Source organism: Amphibalanus amphitrite, unplaced genomic scaffold, assembly GCF_019059575.1.
Source record: "Amphibalanus amphitrite isolate SeventyFive unplaced genomic scaffold, NRLGWU_Aamphi_draft 000056F_arrow, whole genome shotgun sequence".
Classification (NCBI taxonomy): domain Eukaryota; kingdom Metazoa; phylum Arthropoda; class Thecostraca; order Balanomorpha; family Balanidae; genus Amphibalanus; species Amphibalanus amphitrite.
The window spans coordinates 862,501-885,967 of record NW_024881552.1 but is presented as its reverse complement, the minus strand read 5'-3'; the positions used below and the strand labels follow the sequence as shown (position 1 = coordinate 885,967).

General features: G+C 51.5%; 2 protein-coding genes across 3 annotated transcripts in view; one reads left to right on the top strand and one right to left on the bottom strand.

Annotated features, from left to right (window-relative positions):
- The first annotated feature begins 8,798 nt into the window (after positions 1-8,798).
- Positions 8,799-11,445, top strand: LOC122378175 (glucose facilitated diffusion protein-like). The gene is made up of 3 exons (XM_043358930.1): positions 8,799-9,031; positions 9,113-9,904; positions 11,379-11,445. The coding sequence occupies exons 1-3, from the start codon at positions 8,799-8,801 to the stop codon at positions 11,443-11,445; spliced, it is 1,092 nt and encodes a 363-aa protein (XP_043214865.1).
- Positions 11,446-14,558: 3,113 nt separating this feature from the next.
- LOC122378221 (protein turtle-like) overlaps positions 14,559-23,467 on the bottom strand; it is a 32,004-nt gene continuing 23,095 nt past the window's right edge. Inside the window, exons 8-18 of one of the 2 annotated variants that reach the window (XM_043359040.1) lie at positions 22,284-22,474; positions 21,744-21,953; positions 21,102-21,242; positions 19,687-19,817; positions 19,162-19,340; positions 18,809-18,883; positions 18,285-18,473; positions 17,871-18,098; positions 17,568-17,637; positions 15,686-15,749; positions 14,559-15,505 (exon numbers count right to left, since the gene is read on the bottom strand). In XM_043359040.1, the coding sequence (XP_043214975.1) occupies positions 15,707-15,749; positions 17,568-17,637; positions 17,871-18,098; positions 18,285-18,473; positions 18,809-18,883; positions 19,162-19,340; positions 19,687-19,817; positions 21,102-21,242; positions 21,744-21,953; positions 22,284-22,474 (1,457 nt within the window). In that variant the 3' untranslated portion in view covers positions 14,559-15,505; positions 15,686-15,706. The remainder of the gene's footprint in view (positions 15,506-15,685; positions 15,750-17,567; positions 17,638-17,870; positions 18,099-18,284; positions 18,474-18,808; positions 18,884-19,161; positions 19,341-19,686; positions 19,818-21,101; positions 21,243-21,743; positions 21,954-22,283; positions 22,475-23,467) is intronic. The other variant, XM_043359039.1, reaches the window with a different exon arrangement.

Here is a 23,467-nt window from a genome sequence, read left to right as displayed (position 1 = left end):
ACGGGCCTGTCATGGGCACCTCAGGCTTGTCAGGGCCCAGGGACACCACAGTCCTTCCAAGGGCACCGCAAGCCTGTCAGGGGCACCAGAGGCCTAGCAAGGGCACCACAGGCCTGCCATGGACACCACAGGCCTGCCAGGGGCACCACCGGCCTTGCAGGGGCGCCTCAGGCCTGTCAGGGGCACCACGTGCCTGCCGGGGACACTTCAGGCTTGTCAGGGGCGTTACAGTCCTGTCAGGGCCCAGGGGCACCAGGCCCGTGGTGTCTCTGCTAGGCCTGTGGTGCCCCTGGCGGTCCTGTGGTGCCCCTGTCAGGACTGTGATACCCCTGATAGGCCGTTGGTGCCCCTGGCAGGTCTTTGGGCCCCCGGACCTCAAGGGGGGGCCATGACCCATGTGACCCCCCCCCTTGGATCCGCCACTGCGATCAGGCGATTTAACAAGCCGTTTTTACGACGGCCATCTGGTACACATTTGGTGCTCATCTGGTGCAGATCAGGTGCAGATTTGGTCAAATCAGGTTCAGTGCGTCTCTTAGTAGCTATCACCTAGAATTGCACGAACTGCTTATATGCCTGCTTTGTCATATTATCAGAGAGCATCATCGATTAAAACACTGAAATAAATTCATGAAATAAAGATATTTACTGTAAAAGAGATGGTGCAGATTTGGTCAAATCAGGTGCACTCGCCGGAAAGCACGTCGTGAAAACGGCTCAAACAAGCACAATTCATCAAATCAATGAATGTTTTATTTGTTATATTTTTATATTGCACCGTCCACGTAGGTCTCTGCTTTATGCGTATCGGGTACCAAAACGTATTGCATAGCAAAAAAAAGTGCTAAAAAAGAGTTGTAAGCCGTAAACGGCTGAAACCTTTTTAGTTTTTGGCCTTATGAGACTAGATGCAATGGGATAAGTCATAAGTCTAAAACCTGTGCTTAGCTGAGAGGATGGTCAGATAAGGTCAATTAGATATAGTCCTTACATAACTCCTGAAGTGGCTCACTGCGAGTAATTTGCAGTTAAATACGATATAAATAATTCTGCTAGATTCTCTGTTGATAGTCTTTGCTTGGTTTCCTGTCTCCTGACGCTCAGAGTGGTGGAGCTGGATGCCTCCAGGGCGGTGACGGTCGGCCCATCTGACCCTGCAGAAGGCCGACTGCAGAGGGCAGCAGCACGGTGCCAACAGATGTCACGACTGACAATGGTTGAACCGAGCAGGCTCACAGAATACGCTAGTCGATAATCCAATGAACCAGGTGCGCCGTCCATCTGTTTCAGTCCTTTGGGGACTTATAGCTATTCCAAGTTAACCCTCGCCGGCCGAGAGGGGGGAGGGATGCCGCCCTCCCCCCATAGGTTTTTTTTCGCGATAGCTCCGAACACGCCGGGGATAGAGAGCTAAAACTTGGCATACCTGACTTTTGATCCAAATCGCATCTTGTGACACCAACCGCATTTTCAGGTTAGGTCAGGTCACTGACCTATGACGTCATAAGTGAACCTCTGCACGGTCTTCATATGTCGTAAATCGCGGCGCCCTCAGTGCCAGAGAAGCTTTCAGAGGGAGATGAACTTGGAGGATGTAATATCCTCCAGAGGTTTCACAACTTGTATATTTCGGATTTTTCCTAAAGGTCACATGAGGTCAAGTCGGTCACCTGACCTCACCATTAGGTATAAGTCAATGGGGGAAAAATGAAAACAGCTATTTTAGCGCCGGGAACGATCTAATACTATCTCAAGCACACGAAATCGTATTTTCCGCTGCCCTGCAACATAGATACCATTAACATCCCAACACCTTACACGCGTCATACATCGCTCACCATCCAACACCCAAGGCAAACAGTAATTATCCTCTACTAGAACTATACCGATATCAAATTCAAACGCCACTAGATTCCTTACTTTACCATTGCAACCCAGACCTCTGGAAACAATGCGACTAGCTGAACTTAAGATGTACCTGCAGAATCGAATGATATGCACCATGACCTCCTTCGACCAACTTCGCAACCTGGGGGGCGCTGACCTTGCCTTGACCCGGGGTCAACAGACAACACCTCAAGTTGACCTCACCCGAACAAAAAGTGTCCCATTCGACGCGCCTTAGCGAGGCGAACACGACGCTGCCCAAATCGCGGCTCTGCGACCGTTTTTTTGCGAAGTTATAAATGAAAAACTGAACCAGTACCCTGGGTCACTTGACCTGACCTCAGAGGTCATCGGTTGACCTGAGGCCCTTAACCCTCGCCCGCACATGCCATTTTCCCATCCTAGAACGCACATGGGGGGGGGGGGGTGGTTGCCACCCCCCCCGCGCCATTTCGTTCCTGTTGGAGATAGAGCTTAGCAGTAAAGACCAAAAAGATTCTTTGGGAAGAGACGAATCCAATGATACCCAGTTTTACCTTCTCAGGTCAGTCATTGACCTTCCAGGTCAGGTCAAACTAAAAAATGTTGCTGTTTTGGGTCACCGTTGGATATCAAGTGCGCTGCTTATCAAATACCGATGACGATGCTGTTTTCTGGTGCCAAGCCAGCTAGAACCTCTTTGTCACACTATCCGACCAGAATTTTGCTGCTGAGGTCATTTCAGGTCAAGTTAGGTCAAGGTCAATTATATGTTTGTATGTCTGTGTGTGTCTGTGTGTATACTGATGTGTGCACCGATTGTTTTTGGGTCCATATCACATGAAATCATGACTTGAGAAGCTTTTACCAAAAATGCAGTCAAAAAACTTCACAAAAAGTAAATTCAGCTTGCCTAAAACGCAATTATCTTAGATGACCTAGGTTGACCTTGACCCTGACCTTGACCCCTGTACATCGTCGAACAACATGTTCCATGATAGGTGGGAGGTAAGACTGGCAAAAAAGGCCGAAATCAGGGTGTCAAAAGCTCACAAGGCCCATGGCAAACGCAAGATGTTGAGAATTGGCCATTTGGGTCATGACATGACCTGAAAAACAAGGTCATATCTCCGAAACCAAAAATCACAGAAACTTGAAATTTTCAGTGGACATCAAGAAAGGATAGACGAGCAGCTATACGAAAAATCAGCCTTCTAGCTCTAAAAATGTTGAGTGCAGAGCAGAAAGACTGCCTGGGGGGGGGGGTGGCAACCCCCCCCCCATGTGCGGGCGAGGGTTAAATCGGGTACCAGTCGCTGCGTCTCATACAGCGCACAAGCTCGTTTTTCTGCGACGCTCAAGCTTCATCAGGGGCGAAACGGCGAGGGGGGGGGGGGTCGTACCAACCTCTTCCCCCCTCGGCCGTTGCGTATGTAGAAATCCAATAGGTCCGGCTAGGGTTAACTCATTCAGATGCCATTTCGCAGACCGCACATGTTCTCAAAACATGACATTAAACATTTTAGTTTACCTGGCCAGCTTTTAAGTGTTAAATATGCGATCGACTTGTTGGGTAACAAGCCGGCCATGATCGTGTAAAATGGCTTCATCGTAGATCGATTAGTTTCTAAGATATAACCGGAAATGTAAAAGTGCAAAACCTACCACTTAATCTCGCGAGATCTGTACATATATGTATTTGTGATTGGATGGGTGACATCAGTACGGGGCCAGCAGAGGCGGCAGTGCTCAGTCGGCCGTCTATCTGATGGGGACAGGGTGAGGGGGCGGGTGGCAGGCCGGGCAGGGTGAGGGGGCGGGTGGCAGGCGGGGCAGGGTGAGGGGGCGGGTGTCAGGCCGGGCAGGGTGAGGGGGCGGGTGGCAGGCCGGGCAGGGTGCCAGGTCGCCGCGCGTCTCCTCCCATGCTCAGTCCACCGCGTGAGGGAGCTACGGGCGGGGGGCCGCTCTGATCAGTTTCACCGGCCGCCCACTGAGACCCCGCTCTGTGGGAAAATGATCTCCGGGATCAGCAGCGGTGTCCTCAGGCAGGTGAGTAATTTTCAGTAACCTCACTTTTATTTCCAGTGGTGTAACATTATTTCAATGCCGTCTAAATGAAAAATAATGCTAAAATGGGGATAACAGTTCTTTATTCAAGACACATGGCAAAAAGTGATTCACTGGAGCGTTCAAATAGATATCGTCAATCTGCAGGATAACATGTAGGCAGCTACCTGCCTAGTACCTACCTAAATTATAGGTATATTTCAGCCTCGGATTATATATAGCATAAGCACAACCATTCTAACTTCTCCAAATGCATGCTCTGTTTCCAGCGTCCTATATTCTCATTCTAACTCCGTCGTTAGGTATATCTGGAATCAGGTGTTGCAACGTTTTGTGCAGAAGTCATTAGTCCATCCATCAGTAAACAACCATCCACATAAACGCCTAAATGTAGACCAACCTATGCGCTTCAATGAATGCATTTCAAACATTTATTTCACAATTCATTATATGGCAATTTGTTACTTTTATAGGTATATGCCTAAGTTAAGCAAAATAGAAGAAGAAAAAAGGATGAACACTTGTTTTGCCTTCTGGCCTTGGGAGCCGGATAAAAAGATCCAGACGCGTGTACCAGCGTATCGTTTCTGCCATGACTGGAATATCAAAATTAAGATGGTTACCTTCTACTGCTAAAAACTCGAGGCCACCTTTCGTCTTTGAACAAATGTTCTCAGCATGTCCATGGGCTTCTGGAACTGTTCCTGTTGGTTGTAGCTGTTGCGGTGGTGGCCCTGCTATTGCTTCACTGATGAATGTTCAGACTCCCCTTTGCCATTTTGATTGCAACGCGATCTCGAAGGCTATGCTTATGTCCCCGCTGCCGTTCCTGGTTGCTGTGGGCTCTGGCTGCTGTCTGGTTTCTGGTTGCTCTCCGCCGCCTGTGACGGCCCCACCGCCAGCTCAGGCTGCTGTGCCGATGTTCCCTCTGCTGCTGCTGCCGTTGTTGGTTGTGCTGGGGTTTCTGCTGCCGCTGTCGGTGGCTGTGGGTCGTTCCTGTGACCCCCACTGTTTCATCTGTTGGTGAGTAACGGCGGCACACTCTGAGGAGCGGCGGGGAGGGGCTCCACGGCGTCAGAATCACACCTGCCACAGCACAGGGTCTTCTTATAGGCAGCTCGCAGCTTTTCGTTCAGCAGACCGTATCCCCAGGCCTCAAAGATCAAGCCGAAAAGGCGCAGCTGAAGAAGGATCGCGTTGAGTCGGCGTTGGATACCACAGACTAGATATCCGCAGCATCGGAGTGATGATATCCAGTGGCACGGTGAGTGTGAACACCCAAACGATCTTCCTGAACTCGCTGAAATTATCCACCAACTGGCGATTTTCTTCAGATGCGGCTGCCCTATATCCCACCTCCTCAACTTCTCGAGTGAGGCGGGCTTTGGAGCGACATCCGACCGCGGCCGTGAATACGAGGGTGCCGACAGTGGCCAGTGAGAAGAGCAGGGTCTGCACCTCTGCCAGGACGGCGTACACGGCCGCCAGCGAGCTCTCCCAGCGGCACTCGGAGCGGCCGACCGTGCTGTTCCCGTAGCCACCCACCCTGTCGGCGGCGGTCGGCAGGCCCAGGGACACGGCGATCACACCGAACGTGACCTGGGCGGCCCAGGTGAGCCAGGTGGCGGCGAGCACCCAGCGGCGCGCGCGCGCCATCAGCGAGCGGTGCTCCAGCGGCCGGGAGATGGCCGCCAGCTGACCCGCCGCCACGCACAGCTGGGCCATCTTGAAGCCGCCGCCGAACCCGAACCCGGAGTACTGGAGCGCGCGGCACAGGCCGCCGGCGCGCAGCTGGAGCACGTCGTATGCGCCCACCGTGAACAGGTTGACGCCGATGAGCATGCAGACCAGGGAGATGTTGCCGACCAGCAGCGCCATAGGCTCCTCCCAGAGGTGGCGGTTGGTGACCACGGCGACCAGCGGGGCGCCGAAGTTGGCCGTCAGCAGCAGCCCCAGCACTACCTTCACGAGCGGATTCGACATGATCGAGGACGCTTCAGACGAGTACTGCGCCGGGTGTGTGGGGCGTCAGTGGACTGAGGCTCTCTGCCTTGATATGCCTCTTATTCCACGCCCGTAACCATGGTGCAACTAAGCCAAACTCTAAACGCTGCTCGTTACTGCAGTCATGCAGTACTAACAGTAGGCTGAGTACTGAGAGGCTCGATATTTGTCCGGCATCCTTCTGTTGTCATGGCAGCGAAAACCAAACTTTGCCTCCCTGAGCACCTTATGAGCAGTGTGTGGGCGTCAACGGCCAGATCAAGAAACAGCATAATTGCTGATTGCGTTCTGATTGTGGTCCCTGGGAGGGTAATCTTGTCGCGCATTGAAGCTTCGGATCGAGTCATCTGTATTTTTTCGCAGCCGGAAAATAATGCTGCTGTTAGCGTTTGGTTGTGTCGGTTAGTCGTTCCTGGACGTTGGGTATTTTAAATCAATTCATGCAACAAAATAAAGTTATTCGACTTAGACGGTCTCCGATAAGATTAAATACCAATTGTTCGGATCAGACGCAGGCATGTCAAACGCATTGTTAGCTAGATAGGTTCACTGAAATCATTTGGTTGCCGAATGACACCGTCTATTCTGCCGAGCGGCAGAGTGAAACCTACAGACTGTGCTCCGCGTATATTATACATCTCGTCACCATGGCGACGGTTACAGGGTGCCAGCAGGCAGCAATCATCCACAGCCGCAGCCTGCACCTCATTTATGCCTTGATGGGCGGGTCTCTCATCAACTCCAGACGTCGTAAGATCGTTACTGGGGTCTGGGACCATGGCTGGCCGACCAGCGACTAGAGCTTGCCGGCACCACAGCGGACCGAGCAGCGGTTATAGAGCTGAAACCAGCCCAGGGCCACTGTCTTACAGCCTTCCGCGTGATGGGATATTGTTTGTTTCCAATCGTTGTCGGTTATGATCCGGAGGAAGTCTTGGACCCAACTGGCAACTGTGCATCGTTTACCGTTGCCTTTTTGCTGGGTTTCATGCCGGCTGAGCATGAGGCATCGTTGCAGTCTCTAATCGTGTAGAATGTGCACCGATGTTTGTTTCAGTCTCTAAAAAAGCTGTGTCGTTCAGGCGAGTGAACCAAGTTAGGAACCTAACTTCCAGGACAAACGCCGTTGCACGATACATGCGACATTACGGGGCGTGCGCCGTAACGATCTCATGGCCTCATGTTTCAGACCGAGGTCACCGGGCGGGACGCGGGAGACTATGGGTGTCCACTGTCCAGTGAGAGGTGCTACCCTCACCGGTACCCACCAAGGTCAGACAGACCATTCCAGGCACGTGCGCCCGCCGCGCGCACAGCCCAGCAACAATGGGCCAGATCTGTGTCCCATCTGATCACAAAAACTGAGGCCGACACCGGGATCTGATCGATCCATTCGAGCACTGACAATACCATGCCGGGGTCTGTTTGTGTGCTGAATTTCTCTTCACTTTAGCCCTCGCATGTGTAGGGGGGGGGGGGGGGGTCGGATGGACCCCCCATGGTTTTTCGCGAGTAACTCGCGTAAAAAGCGGCCGATCGCGACGAAACTTTGAGTACCCTCGCATTGATCAATTTTACACCTACCCTGAAAATTCCATGACCCTGACCCAAATGACCTTTGACCTGTGACCTCTTTTCCGAGACCATGTTTCGCCGGAATCGCGATTCGGCGTATGTCGGCTCGCATTAGCCGCGCGTTTGCAAGCTTTTCGTGGTTTCAAACGTTCAAACATGTGATTTGATGTTGCTCCCATGCATTAGGGTGGGTGTCAAGGTCACCTGAAGGTCAGGTCAGGTCATTGACCTTTGGTGACCTCGGGTGACCTCGACTCACTTTTTGAGTTTTACATATTTCTAGGCTAGTTTTTGGAGCTGAATTCGAATTTAGCAACCATTTGAACATTTACGAAGTAGTTTTGGTGCCTTCGTAACATGTTACGAAGCTGTCAGAGGCGGTTGACACGTACTACGAATACCCGTCACATCCCCTACTGGTTGACCTGACCTGACCTGACCCGACCTGGTCTAAATGCTTAAAGGCATCATCTGTGATCAAAACTAACACGATATTCGTGATCAGCACCCCGAAAACCCCTTAGCAGCCACACTTTACGACTTTCGAATAGGTCCCAATTTTCCCGGCTTTGGGTCATTGACCTGACCTGGGAGGTCAACGAATGACCTAGGACCTTAAAATTGGGTAACATCGGCTTCCTCTCGTCACGGGCAACACGCTCGTTTTTTCCGCGAAGCTCTAGCTCGATCAGGGGCCAAACGGCAAGGGGGGGGGGTCCAACCGACCCCCCCCCACTACACATTAGAAGCTGGCAAACGCCGCACACATGCGAGGGTTAAGGCATTCTTTGATACATCCCAGCATTTTTGGCCGGACGCTGGGCAAGCACTTGATCGCTAGTCTGATGTCTCTCCGTTCTCAACTTTGAAAAGTCTGACGGGGTTGGGGACATCTAAGTCATTCGCCTTGTGGTTATGCCATTACTTACGCGGTCAAATGCACACGAGTTCGTACCTTTATCCTGTCGTTCTAGCCAACCACTTCAATCCTTCCTTGCTCATGTTTCCTAGTAGTCTTGCCTCCAACAGACATTCTGACATCTCCATTTCGATCCCACCAGGCGTTCGCCCTACTGGTGACATCGCAGGTTCTAATCTGCCTAGGCGTCACCTTCGGCATCAACAGCGTCACCCTGATCCAGGTGCCGCGCCAGCCGGACCGCTTCCTCAGCGACGGCCAGCTCAACTGGACCGTGTCTGTGACGATGCTGGGCGCGCTGCTGGGCGGCCTGGTGTCGGCGCCGGCGGCCGGGCCGCTCGGCGCCCGCCGGCTCTGCCTGCTGGCCATGCCGGCGCACGCGGCCGGCGCGCTGGCCGCCGCGCTGGGCGGCTCGTTCGTCTGGGTGCTGCTGGGCCGGCTGCTGATGGTGGCCGCGCTGGGCGCCACCGAGGGGCCGGCGCGCGCGCTGCTGGCCGAGGTGGTGGCGCCGGACCGGCGCGCGCTGGCCGCCACGGCGCTGAACGCCGCCCTGGGCGTTGGCCAGGTGGCGGTGCTGCTGGCGGCGCCCTGGCTGCGCTGGCAGACGCTGCTGCTGGCGGCCGGCTGCGCGCCGCCGGCGCTGTGCGCGGCCGGCCTGCTGCTGCTGCCCGACTCGCCCAGCTGGCTGCTGGCGCGGGGACGGCCGGCCGAGGAGGCGCGCCGCGCGATCACCTTCTACCGGCCGGAGGCGGACGCCGCCGTCGAGCTGGCCGCCGTGCAGTCGGCGGCGGCCGGGTCGGAGGGCGCCCCGTCGCTGTGCCGGCCCGAGTCGCTGCGGCCGCTGGTGCGGGGCGGCGTGGCGATGGCGCTGGTCGGCTGGTGCGGCGGCTCGGCGCTGGTGCAGATCACGCCGCTGGTGCTGGAGCCGCTGGCGCTGCCGCTGGGCAGCTACCAGCGCGCGCTGCTGGTGCCGGCGCTGGGCCTGCTGCTGGTGGGCGCGGCGCTGCCGCTGGTGGACCGGTACGGCCGGCTGACGCTGCTGCGGCTGGGCGGCGCGCTTTCGGCGGCCGGGTGCGCCACCGTGGCCGCCTACTGCCTGCTGGAGCCGGCGCGACAGGCGCGGCTCGGCGGCCTGGCGCTGACCGGCGCCCTGCTGGTGGCTGTCGCCCACTTCTGCCTACTGGGCCCGGTGCTGTTCACGTACGCCTCGGAGCTGCTGCCGAGCGGACTGCGCGAGCGCGGCGCCATCATCATCGTCACGTGCCTCAACTCGGCCGGGTTCCTCATGCTGAAGCTGTACCCGATGATGCGGGAGTCGCTCGGCCTCGGCGGGACGTTTGTGGTTCACACGGCCGCCAGTCTGGGTATGGCGCTGCTGACCGCCGGATTTCTGCCCGAGACCAGGGGACTCTCACTGGAGCAGATCAGCGACCTGTTCACAGCCAGACCGACCGACTCGGACTCCGTGGAAAGGCCGGAGGAAATTTGGTATGACTATACCCTCATCAATTTTACACATGGTGTGCAAGTTTGAACCTCCTACCTTTCAAGGTCAGGTCACCAGGTCACTTTGAATGACCCAACCTCAAGTCACTTTTTTGCAACTTTGTCACCGTGCCAGAGCTACAGTAGATGTCGGAGGCCTTTGAAAGTCGCAGGATGTTATAAGGTCATTAGTAGCTACAATTTGTATACCTATCTCGGAATTTTGCTATCGGTGACCTAAGGTCAGGTCAATTTCGCGACCTCCCCATTATAAGTCAATGGGGGAAAATCAACTCCCTGTTTTTACCACTAAAACGGGTCGGAATGGCCCCATATACCATACATGACTTCATATACGATCAACCTTCACTACCTTGAGGTCTGTTTTGCTGTTGGGCAGCTGTGAGGTCATGTGACGTCATCAAAGGTCACCAAAGGTTTTTGGCCAATAACTCCGTACAGGAACAAGATACAGACGCGTGGATGGTCTCATTGTGTTCAGCTCGTCAAGACGCATCGAATGATATACATGATGACCTCGAGGTCACGTGACCTGAGGTCAACCTTTGACCTTGACCTTTCGAGGTCAACATATATATCATTCGATGCGGATTGACGAGGGGATCACGATTCTGCCCTTAGTTTGTTCCTATCTTGACTAATTCGAAAGTTATTCGAGAAAAACTCTCTCCTTATCCAGCGCCGCCATTTTGACTTTTTCGACCCCTGTGACGTCATCTTTGACCTGACCTGAAAATGACCCTAGTAAAAATTGTAGATCTTGACCGTGCGTATCCGATGCCGTTTACCGCTTGTCGCTATCTTGCTTCGTTCTCGAGATCTCAGGGGGGGGGCGGTCATCCGCCCCCCCCCCGTCGGTGCGAAGTTGGCGCAGACCCCCGTCGGTGCGCGGGTTAGGTAATCAACCTATAAGGCGAATGATGCAGAGTGAGATGTTCTTTTGTGAAATTGTGGACTTGTATCAATCTTTTTTCATGGAACCGATGACAAAATAAATATCGACGCATATGTATATTTTCTTTGTTTAAGAGAAGCCCACATGTTTGTTAATCATTTATGCTTAAATATCCTTATTAAATCGTTTCAATTCAATAAAGTAAACGAAATGGCTAAAAAGCGCTCAGGCCCGTCAGCTTAGGAAAGTTTTTGCTCTTGTAGAGTCTTGAACCTAATTGGTACACAAATTTAAGAACTTTTCTTAAATACCGCCGAAAGTCATTATCCAGCTGAACAAAACAGAACCGCCTGTTCCGATCGCTGAGCGTGTCGGTAGGTACTTAGCTCCCGGATCTGCGGCACGCAATCAAAGCTCTCCTGCGTCCGGTAAATGGCAGTGCGTCGGAACGACTGTCTCCGGCAGAGGCTGTAGGGATAATAGGTACGGCTTCCTTATTATAGAGCCGCGCTCTGTTAGCGCTGCTCTGAATCGGCTGTGGCTCAGACAGCTGCAAAACCATGGTACCGGGGATGGTGAGTTCGACGTGCTTCAGTATCACAGTTTCTGCTGAGACCGACTCCATTAGCTGCTTTGTTTTCGGGGATTATAAGTCCGAAGAAATCATCACTCATTATTGACCAACAGAAGGAGGACGGCTTGCGGGAATAAAATATCTTTATTGTTTCAGGATATTGATGCAAGTAATAACACTGACAGGCAGATCCTGTAAAACATTGCTCCTCTTCGTGAAGCCTTCGACATTATACCTGATAAGGTCAGATCGTATCCAAGGATGGATGGTCGAAGAGCACTCCTACCTGTATCCTGTGACCGCAAAGGGTAGATGTGAGATCGATGCCGATACCTTCTTGTGGCAAGCGATGCTCCTGCCGCGAAAGAAAATTTGTTAAGTTGTTTTCCTCTTTCGAATGGTTTTGCACAATGCGAAATGTAGGTTTGACTTCACATGTCATATTTTTTTTCGTACATGTGCTATATTTGTAGGTGCGCTTGCTAATCTAAGTGCACGCAAATGCCCCAAACAAGCCAATCACACAAATTATTTTCTTACGCTTGGGGCGACCACCACTTTACTCCCCTCAGTCGGTATGATGGTCGATTCAATAACCGACCTCTCAAAAGGTCATCCCACGGATTTTGAGTAACCCGATTGCGATTCCTCAGTTTGAGAAGCGCTGTTATTTCCACACCTCGAACCACAATGTCATTGTCACTCATAGTCATTCATTATTACATCGACATTAATAATCGTGTGGCAATATATATTCCCGACCGGGGCTGGGAAAATGCGTTTTATTCACCGAGGTTTTTGTGCGGAGGACCGAGTGCCGGTAGGCACGAGGTCCGTAGCCAAAAACCGAGGTGAATAAAACTGCATTTTCACAGCCCAAGGTTGGGAAGAGATTTACCACATGCCGTACCGGCGCAACAGTTGATATCATATTCATTTGATATTTTACACTTAAATCTTAATATTGTGTTAATATTATATTAATACTATGTTCATATTTATAGTCACCGTGATTATTTTTTTGTGTGTTTTTCATTATTAGGCTGCGTTGAGTATGAAAGATGAAATTCCTACTTCCCCCTTATTTAGGGTTTGAAAAGGCTGAGGATGAAGATGGTGAAGCGCCAGAACTTAGAATAAAGATATGGAGTCCAGCAGGAGTGAGGAAACCGTGATGAAAACTAAAAATTGGGTGAAACGCTGAATCAAACGCGTCTTGGATCCCAGCTGGAACAATATCAAATGTTTCATTGTGGCACGTTAAGATGCTTCACGCATTTAAATTGTTCGTTTTTTTTTTTGCGTGCATTATGTAGAAATGATTATTATTCCGAACATGTTCTGCAGCAATAAATACATTGGCATTGGAACGATAACGCTAGCCCTGTTCGGGCAGCACATCCTATTGCAAAATTTTGCACCACGCATGCGCAGTTCGGGTCTGTCGGGTGCCAAGCTCCGCCCTTCGTCGTATGACGTCACACGTGTGACGTAAGCTCGCGCAAAATCTTTCAGTTTTGCGCAAGAAGAAAATAGTAGCTGCAGGAGGCGAAAGTGGCGCGGATTAAAGTTTACCCTCATATATTTCTTATTGTAAGTGGTTAGTATGGTGTTGTTTTGGTATCATTATCTTTCTTTTCAGTGGCACATTGCTATTAACCACATTTGAACGCATTTTACTTAGTAACTGAACGAAACACACCAGTCCATCCGCGCCACGGTTCGCCGCGTGTCGCGTGGCCCTCGGCTTTGCGAACCGGCGGAGAGGGGGCGGAGCATGGGCGGAGTCAGGCGGCTGACATCATCGCATGTGTGACTTCACACTCAGCAAAATATTTTGCGCGGACCCGAACAGGGCTCTTGTTTAGTTGAATTACGTTGACAGCAAAAGTATGTAAACACGCAGTCACTCACTTTTGCTGTTGCTGTTAGTGAACACACAATTCGTAAATATCTTCTTTGAAATTTTGAATTCTTTGAAACAAAACGCCATAACGTCCACTGGGGCTTCATCCAACAACAAGCCTCGCTTAGTTGGATGAGACCCGGAGGACGGCATATATTGACCTTGCATGAATTTTGACCAGCACTTGCCTCTACCCTTGTATATATATATCTAGTATGCATGTGTTGGGCGTGCATGTGAGTGAGAGTGTTACCTGTTTTGGTATTGCTTTGTGCATGCGAATCTACTCACTTGCTTATCACTTTTCTAAATTGCATGCTTGCTTTCTGAGATGTATGTGGTCCTATGGGGTAGCATCGGTATAGCGGTCAGTCATTGCTGGATTTGGCGTGACTACTTATCTGTTTGCATGGTATCATGATATCATTCTGTTTTTTTTTTGTGTTTATTTCACTTTCTTAGCAGGGAGTGCCGCGACTAGTTCTTTTTATGTTCTCTGGGTTAAAGGGACCCTCCCACCTTCAAAAAAGTTAATGAATTGGCATGAAAGTGATGTCGCTCGGTTCAGAAAGAGCAAAAACGAATATCTACCAAATTTCATCGAAAAATATTCACCGGTTTTCAAGATATTAGACTTTTACTTTTGTTTACTTTTTGGGATCTCCGCTGTTCCTAGCGACTTTATTTGAAAGTGCGGCATTTGTTGCGCGCAAAGCAGCATATTCCATCGCGTGCTACAAAACGTTTTAGTCAAACATTTAACGGACGTTCGAAAGCCTGATGACGTCATCAGATTCCCGTAATGGTTAAGAGATAGGGACCACGCTGGTCCCACCCTGCAAGTAAAGGAAAGAAATTTCTTGAACACCATAAAGCTGCGGGGGTTGCGACCAGGATAAATGGTGGTTTCTGAGCCTGGCCGCAAACTTGGCTATCTCAACTCAAAACTAATGTTAAGGTGGGAGGGTCCCTTTAACGTAAGGTTCTGTGCGTCGCTGGGACTGCGGTGGGGGCACTCCTGGCCATCTGTTAATGGATGGCGGACTATTTAGAAAAAAAAATTGGTTCTTCCGCTCAGAATATTCAGTAAAACTTTGTCTGGGAAAATCAAAAAGCCCTAGGGCCGAATCGTTTCCCAAATACCTTCAACATTAGCCGAGGCGGGCCGAAGCCATTTCCCAAATGCACGTGCTAATGTTAAAGGGATATCTCGGCATGTGGTAAACGTTTAATGAGTCTTGGCCGATTCACCGTAAACAAATTTATTGGACAGCGCACATGATGCCTTGTAGTTTTCAGCTTCACAGAAGGCATCTATGCTTAGCGCTGCCATCGTGTGGCCAATAGGAGACGTGGCCGCGGAGCCCTCACGCACCAGAAGTAGGTACTCGTAGATCACTTGCAGCAACATTTCTCACTAAGTGAAAGAGCTCGCCATGTCCTAAACGCGCTCACTAGCGTTGCTGAAATGCAACCAGCAGCCCTACGTCAACATTTTCGATCTTTGAGACCAAGCATCATTGTAACATGCGTTGTTTATGTATAACAGCTCATATTTAACGTGCATATAGCCACAAACAACATAACCTCTCCTCTCTTTCATAACAAAACATGACGCACCTGCCGCGAAGGATCACACCTCGTAATATTTCGAAGCTCTCGCTCAAGTCATTCACTTCAGCATAATTCGCACTCACTCTCTGAAAGCAGCATACTATTTTGTGCGTCTGTCAGAGTTCCGCACCAGAAGCGTGTACCGTTGGCCGTCTGACCCTATGAGCCGCGCTGACGTCAGCGCCGTACCCCGTACGTACGGTGTTGTACGGACAGTCACCGATCGCCTCAACGATCATATTAGTCTTTATGACACTGGAACCTTCACCGAGTGAGCAGTGGAAATCTCACACGACCGCCATTTAACACTGGAGATCTCTCCAAATCACTCTATTTAGACACGGAGTCTCCGAATGCAGGCCGACCGCCAGCCGACAGCCGTCACACTCCCAGCGGAGCAGGCCCACAAAGAGGAATACGGACCGTGTGACACTGAGTGAGGTCGTCCTGGGAGTCCTCCCTGTCGATTGTCTGGGCCAGGCCGCGGTGGGGCCACTGTCAATGGAATTTGAGTCCACTAATGCACACTTGATCCACCGAGGCTGACTGGGCACCTCTCCTCATGGAACTGTAGGAATGCTGTGGACAGAAACAGGAGTGGGAATTAGTCGGCAGCGCGCTTGTCGCGTATTCAAACACTTCACTCGTATGGCGCTTTCTACAACGGTCATTTTTTGGATAAAAACGTTGGCGATTGTGTAGGATACGTTGATTAAAACGATAGATGAATTTGTATCAATCTGCTTTCCTGAAATCCACGTACACATTTGGCAGTTGTCTTCAGTAATGATCCAGCGAAATGGTTCCACGTCGCTCCAGCGCTCTGAAATAAAGCAGACGTATGGATAGATACATGGAATATGGATCAACTCACACAGACCTTAGCCAAATGGTACCGGACTTAACTCATACGCAACGTGGGATAATAGTTAAACGTTTACCTGAACAACCTCGCTTCAACCCAAGTGTCTCCGAATGCGCACGTCATAGAGACCAGTAAAACGCCTTTTGGGCGACCAACGGAGCGAGCGAGAGGATGGGCCTTGCACGTGCGAAATTGCGAGGGGGCACCTCCAACTAACTTGTGCACTGCACCCCACTAACCGGTCTTTAGCGATGTGCCAAATTTCAGCGCAATCGGCCTAGCCGTTCTCGAGATCTGGAAGCGGCACACTGCACGTGCGCACGTGCAAGCGGGGTCCAAACTGACTTTTGCACGGCACCCTACTAACTGGTCCCCAACCGTGTACCAAATTTGAGCGCAATCGGCCCAGCCGTTCTCGAGATCTGGGAGCGCCCCCTGCACGTGCGCACGTGCTGTAGCACCCCAACCTTAACACATGCAGATGAATTATCTGATGGAGACCTAACTGTGTACCACTACCGAGTTTCAATTCAATCGGCCCAACCGTTGTGCCGTTATTGAGGTTGCAATTTTGGGGGTTCTTAAAAAATGTCCAACTTTACCACGCGCCACGTGCGGTGGTTGGGAAGAACGCATGGTGGCCAACACACCACAGAACTTTTACGTCCAAGTGACATTCAGTAAAGAAGACCGCTTGTCAATCGGATGTCCAGGGTTGGCATTTTTGCCGGCAAAAACTAGTTTATGCCATTTGCCGGTTTAAACCGGTTTTAACCGGCAAAAAGTGGCAAAAACTGGCAAAAACTAAGAAATATCACAATGCTATGCTTGGACATGAATTTGAACATGAAGCATTTTAAGGAGAATTCGGTGAAAGCTTTATGCTTTCAAACAGAAGTGACATTGACCATTGAAATGCTTCATAACTCAAACATTTTCATGGGCTTTCCATAAGGAGCTAGTAAGATGCCTTTTGGGGTGACAAAAGAGCCAGTGCAAGGGTGACTGGGTGAGTCCTGCACAATCAGAAGTGCGAAGGGGCATCTGCCACTGATATGCGCACGGCACCGCATGGCACCTTACTTACCGTGGCTGTCTTGCCCCACTCTCCCCTACATGGAAATACGTTCCGTTGTGGATGTCTACCGACATGCATAGACATTTTAAGCAGGGATAAGTAATGAGGCAGCTTTAGAATGTTTAGTGCATCTATATAACTACCAGAAATGCATTTGTACATTTCAAATCCATTCCTAACTAGACAAGTTGTAGGTTTGGCCATCTGAGTTTTAGCCAGTTTTTGCCAGTTCTTGCCACCAGGGTTTCTGCCAGCCGGTTTAAACCGGTTAAAACCACTGGCAAAAACCAGTTTTTGCCACCCCCTGCCAACCCTGCGGATGTCCCGTTCCTAAGATATTAGCTTTTGAAGAGCGTCCCCACGGCCGGCCGGCCGCTCATACTCAGGATTTTCCCTTAATTCAGTATGAGACTCCGCTCGCTTCGCTCGCTCCGTAATACAAGTGGTTGCTGAGATATAAGCGTCGCAAAACCGTGACCACGGCCGGCCGGCCGGCCGGCCGGCCGGCCGCTCATACTCAGAAATTTCCGTTAATCTAAGAAAAGACTCCGCTCGCTTCGCTCGCTCCGTAAACACAGGACAGCTGTTTTCCTCTAGTCTAAAATGTCGAATCAGACGGTCTTTGATACACTGTATGTATATATATGGCAGTGCCACCCGATCCGGAGAACGACTCCCTGTCGCGGCTCCCCACTGACCTGGGTACCGGAGCCGGACTGTTGACCACGCTGCGGCTCTCGGTGACACGACACGCCACCATGTTGTACTCTGACGAGGGAGGGGGGGGGAGGCGTTACTCAGGGTCTGAGTTGCCAACAGCCAGAGAAGCAAGCTCGATCTGCGGACTTATAACGGCTGCTTTGTATCAGAAATGTTCACGGAACCTGATGTTGAATTAATTTGAGAATCGAGATGGCATATTTAGTTACATGTAAAAATGCGTCCAAAGTCCAACGTCTCCCTCCTTTCCTCCTCGTTCCCCTTTCCTCTCCCTCTCCCACCTTTCTCCTGCTGTCGCCGTTTCCGTTTGTTGCATATTTTCACGGTGCAGATGGAGAGGATGATAGAGACGATGAGCAGCAGCAGTCCGCCGACCAGCGCGGCAGTGATGGCCTTCTGCTGCACGTGCTCGGGCACCTCGTACATAAGCTCCTCGCTGGCAGTACTGCCCGCCGCCGAGAACGCCAGCACTTTGAAGTAGTACTTGCGGCCGCCGTGCAGCTGCCTCACTGCGAAGCGGAAAGGAAGGGCTCAGAAGACATGTCAGTTGGCAGGACCAGGGGAGGAGACAAAGGCCTGTGTAACGGTCGGAGGAGAGGAAGCATTGCTTTGGGTTGAAAACGTTCATCTAGTCTCTAGTTCATGCCCTAGCCTCTAGCTCTAAAGTCTACACTTGCTGCCTATCAGTTCCTCACCTATGTATTTGGTTTTGGTGATTTTCCGGTCTCCCTGGTTGGTCCATTTGCCGTCCGCCACCTTCATATGGACCTCGTAGTGGAGCACCGGCACGTGTGTACTCTCCACGGGGGGTTTCCACGAGACCAGGAACCCTCCGCCGTGAGACTCGGTGACGTTGAGGTCCACCGGCGCTCCGGGCAGGGGGCCTGTCAGATAAGGAGGAAGTCAAGTCAGACCGTGCAAAGGGACTGTCTGACAGAGGGAGGGAGGGTCAGGTCAGGCGGGGCAGTGGCAGGGGAACGTCTCAGAAGGAGCATGGTGTCTGACGGCGTCTGGGCGTGGACTAATAATAGCAAGTAAGCGCAGCAAGTCTAAAAACAAGTTATGCCTTCGGGTAAAGGCATTCTACTGTGAGAAAATAGCTCGAGAAGATGATCGACATGCTGTCCCAGCTAGTCATGTCTGAAAACAGAGTTTGCAATACGAGAATTACCATCGGTGCAAAAAGATAAAAAGATGGAAAGGAACAGTGAGCAGTTACCGTCTCCGTCGAGCGCCTCCTTCCTGGATGCGGCCGTGTCTGCTCCGGCGTCCACTCCAGCCACCTCGTCCGTGGCTGGTGGAAACAGACACAAGGGGTCATACAGAGTACACGTATTACGTATAAAGCGCTGAAGCGGGACATTACATATAATTGACCGAACAGGCGGCCCGAGTTCGTTGATCTGGCATATCTATTACCCAGCCCATTCTTTTTTTGCACTCACTCAACAACATACCCCGCTCCGCCCTTCTCTTGCACTTAGCAACGTCCTTACATGCGAGGCACGCCGTCTCAGCCTCTTCTCCGCCCAGAGAGACCATGATCCCCTCCCAGTCCCCTCAACCACGTACTCAGCGTTCGGACGGAGACCTGCTCGGAGAAGAGGCTGTCGCCGAGCTCGTTCTTGGCGGCCACCATGAGTTCGTAGACGGTGCCGGACGGCAGGTGGTAGATGGTCACCTGGTCCGTGACGTCGTCACCTGCCTTGATTTCGTACGTGTTCCAGTTGCTGGCGCCCTCCTCACGGTACCTGGGGGGTCGCACAGATAGGGGGTGAGGAGTTGGAAAACGATAGGTACTGAAGTGAAGAGCATATAGATTTGGGCGTATCGATGCATCGTTGGGGACAAAATAATTAGTACAGGCCCTCTCATCTGCCTACTGTGGGGAGCGATCATATGTGTTCCCGTTCACGGGCCGATTTTTCTACTTGATTTTCGGACTCACAGGCGCTGACTGCTCGATAGTCTGGTTGGTTCTCTAAGTAAACAGTTCTGATCAATAGCCCATTTGTTCTTTGAGTCTTCTATGGGCTTCCTCTCTCCTCTGACCGATTATCCAGCGTACACCGCACTCCGCCCTGGGCTGTCACTGACCAGACTGAGTGGCGCTGGTCGAAGAGCCGCTCGCCGCTGTAGCCGGGCAGCCAGCGGACCGTGATGGCCGAGCTGGAGACGTTGGTGCTGATGTTGTGCGGCGCCTGGCTGGTGGCGCCCTCCGTCACCAGCTGCCGACAGAGGTCACCACGCGTCACCAACTGAGAGGGTCTGACACATGTAGGGGAGAGTGGGGCAAAGCGGCCACCCCAACGCTTCTCGCGATGCCAACGCTTGATTTTTAAACTTGGAAAGATTCTTTCTATACCAATGTGATCCCTAGTAAGTTGCCTTTATTTCAACTGCGTTTTATTTCCAAAGGCGTTCACATATGAAAGATATTGACAAAACTTTAAACCTACGCATATTGGCCGGCCACCGGCGTCTTCTCAAGTCCCGATATGAGAAACAAAATAGTTGCCTCGTGTACGACTAGTGTATTTGATGGTGACAAGGTTAATCGAGGATGGATGTTTACTTTATCATCTTCCACCTGTAGGTAAACAAAGAAAGGATTTTCATGAAAATAAACATTTAATTGCATTATTTGGTAACTCATGCAACTGAAAAGTGGCCAAGATGAATGCATGACGACACATTTCAATATAAATAATGTTTTTTATCCAGATGGAAGCAGCTTATGGCCAATTGGGGGGTGGCCACTTTGCCCCGGCCACTTTGCCCCGCGCATACCGTCCGAGACAAAAATATTCCAGCTTAGCTATTAGTGGGGTAAAAAACATTAAAATTGGTAGAATACATGTACGATAACCATGCAATGCATGGACAAGAACGCTTATAAAAATTCCAAAACGGTTATGGAATAACATAACATTTAAAAATTGTAAACATAGTTGGTAACCTGGCAAGAAATGCTTTTCCGTGTTTCACAGAACAATGGTGATGGGCCTGAAGCCCCGGTCTGGCTCATTCGAACGACCGTGAAGAGAAGTATAATTGGAAACCATAAATTGGAACTGACGCCAGCTATGAAGGGCTAAAACGATGGGTGGCCGCTTTGCCCCGGGTGGCCGCTTTGCCCCACTCTCCCCTATGTACGTATACTGGATGAGACTATCGTCATACAGCCATTCATACGTCACTCATACAGCCAGGAAAGATGTGCAGGGAAGTTCGGTCACAGGCAGTCTCATAACACTTTTTACATGGAAAAATAATTGCTGTTACGAAGGCAGCAAGGAACCTTTATTGTCCAACGCAACCTGCAGCGGGAAATCGCTCTAACGAGAAGAAATGTTTCCGGAGTCTTTCCCCGTGTCATAGTAAAACAGGTCCCTGGGTTGGCCTGTGGTGTTCCCCTGGCCGCGGACCGACCCTGGCTTCCCCCTCGCCCCGGACTCGCCCCAGCTCCCCTCGCCGCGGACCGACCCGAGTTCCCCTGGCCGCGGACGGACCTGTGTGGAGGTGACGATGGTGGCCGCGCTGTTCCGCGCCACACACTCGTAGTAGCCAAAGTCTGACTTCTGCAGCAGCCGGATGGTGATGTTTCCCTGTGAGAGGCTGATCCGGTCCGACGGCAGGCTCTGGTTGTCGTGCTGAGGGAGAGAAAGTAGCTCGGTGACTTCATCGCGTCGGACACAGCAATCATTCAATTTATTGCAGTCCCATTGATCGAAGTCCTTTTCAGAAGTCCTTTTCAAACAAAGTCTATTTTCCTCACCCAAATATGTATGCATTGTTTGGCGAAGTAACTGATGAATTATTTCCGCAGCAGACGACTATGCACTCACAAAATCTCTACTTGGAAACGGGAAATGTCTGGCGGGTAAAATTAAATATGCAAATCGAACAGAGGCAAGCCAAATCCCTAATCAGCGTTAGGGCATTGGGGAATAGGAGTTGGAGGAAACTTTACCGGGACCAATAACCAGCTTCCAAGTTTGCGCTTTACTGAAACTGGCATGTTTTTATGGATGAACGAATCAGCATAATGCTTGTGCCTATCCATACATTTCATTTTATACACTTTCGCTTTGAAAGTTTGGCGTGGGAGTGGGCGTACCCCCACCCCTCCACTGACCCCTCCCCCTACTGACCCGCCTCCACGTGACCTCTGGCGCGGGCGTGCCTTCCACCACGCAGGGCATCTGTACGGTGTCCTGCAGTCGGCGCTGGTACAGGTTCCTCGGCCGGACCAGGAACCGGGGCCGCTCCCGCACCTCGACCCGCATCTCGCCCGAGTCACCGCCCGTGCCGTGCAGGTTGTACGGCTGACACCGGTACGTGCCCCGGTGGTCGGTGGTCACCTGTCGGTACCGGTCAGTAGTGGTCAGAGGACGCAGCGGGAATGGTCGGAGAACGCACTTCAAAGGTGACTGGATGCGGAGAAGATGGTATCAATTCGTCTTGATGAAAAATACGCGTCATATTTTGCCAATTTTGGCACAACACATTTCGGTTTGCACCTACACATGCAAAGCGAGCTCCTTATTTTTTTTTCTTATCTGTGTTTCACTACTTTCAAAACAAATTCCTGTCATCTAACTCGCTTCCGCCATGCCATTCGCTCGCATTGTCGCCTGTCGGGCCCGTCGGCCGTCACAGGGAAACTCACTCGAGCGAGTTATCCTACTCACCTTTTCGATGAGCAGCGACCCGTTTTTGAGCACGCTGACGCCTGGGGTGTGTTTGGGCTCGAGGCTGCGCCGGTTGTGGTACCAGGTGACGAATTGGAACGGCGGGCTGGAGCGGATGTGGCACCGGATGACGCCCGGAGAGCCGGCCGTCAGGTGCTGCACCGCCGGCGTGTACGGCACGTCTGCCGGAACTGAAATATGTAGTACAGTACGGCCGTCAGGTGCTGCACCGCAGGGGTGTACGGCACGTCTGCCGGGACTGAAAACAGTACGGTACGGCCGTCAGGTGCTGCACCGCCGGCGTGTACGGCACGTCTGCCGGGACTGAAATATGTAGTACGGTACGGCCGTTAGGTGCTGCACCGCGGGGGTGTACGGCACGTCTGCAGGGACTGAAATAGTACGGTACGGCCGTCAGGTGCTGCACCGCCGGCGTGTACGGCACGTCTGCCGGGACTGAAAACAGTACGGTACGGCCGTCAGGTGCTGCACCGCCGGCGTGTACGGCACGTCTGCCGGGACTGAAATATGTGGTACGGCCGTCAGGTGCTGGACCGCAAGGGTGTATGTACGGGACGTCTGCCGGGACTGACAACAGTGGAACATTACTTCAGATGGACTGGACCGATATACATATGTTGTGCGATGTCTGAAACCAATTAGTATTCTTACATTGCTTTCCCAACCACCGACGAACGAAATTTTGCTTAAATACAGGAATAGGTGGTTGAAGGGGTTTCATTTTTGTTCAATTCCGTTCAACTGCATTCCACAAACTAAAACCCAGCCATCTCGCGTTCTATATGAATACGGTGTACGACCCTTCAGCAAAAGAGTGGCTGAATAACCAATGTGTTTTTGGCGTAATAACTTTGAATGACTGAGGCACTCCGGCAAAATGATTCGTTAGAAATGAGATGATTCGTGCGGACAATTCGGCAATGGGTTTCGTCAGCTTTTAGACGTAGGTATTCATCAATGCAGGCCGATTATTGTGATGCTAGAAACTAACCACATAATACCCGAAGAGATTGTCTACAATCAACACGATTAGATGTGATGTGTCGGTTCTTACACACCTCTTAAGGCCTGGCTACACTATGCGTTTTCTTCGTGCGTTTTTTGCGTGTTTGCGTGTTTTGCGTGATATCGTTCTAGAAAAAAGAACGATATTACGTTTTTGT

Excerpts from the sequence above, each read along its gene's own strand:
- LOC122378175 (XM_043358930.1), top strand. The coding sequence starts at position 8,799 with ATGCCGGCGCACGCGGCCGGCGCGCTGGCCGCCGCGCTGGGCGGCTCG. Across the intron at positions 9,032-9,112 it reads GCGGCGCCCTGGCTGCGCTG|CTGGCTGCTGGCGCGGGGAC; the intron begins GCAGACGCTGCT and ends CGACTCGCCCAG. Across the intron at positions 9,905-11,378 it reads GACTCGGACTCCGTGGAAAG|ACAGCTGCAAAACCATGGTA; the intron begins GCCGGAGGAAAT and ends GCTGTGGCTCAG.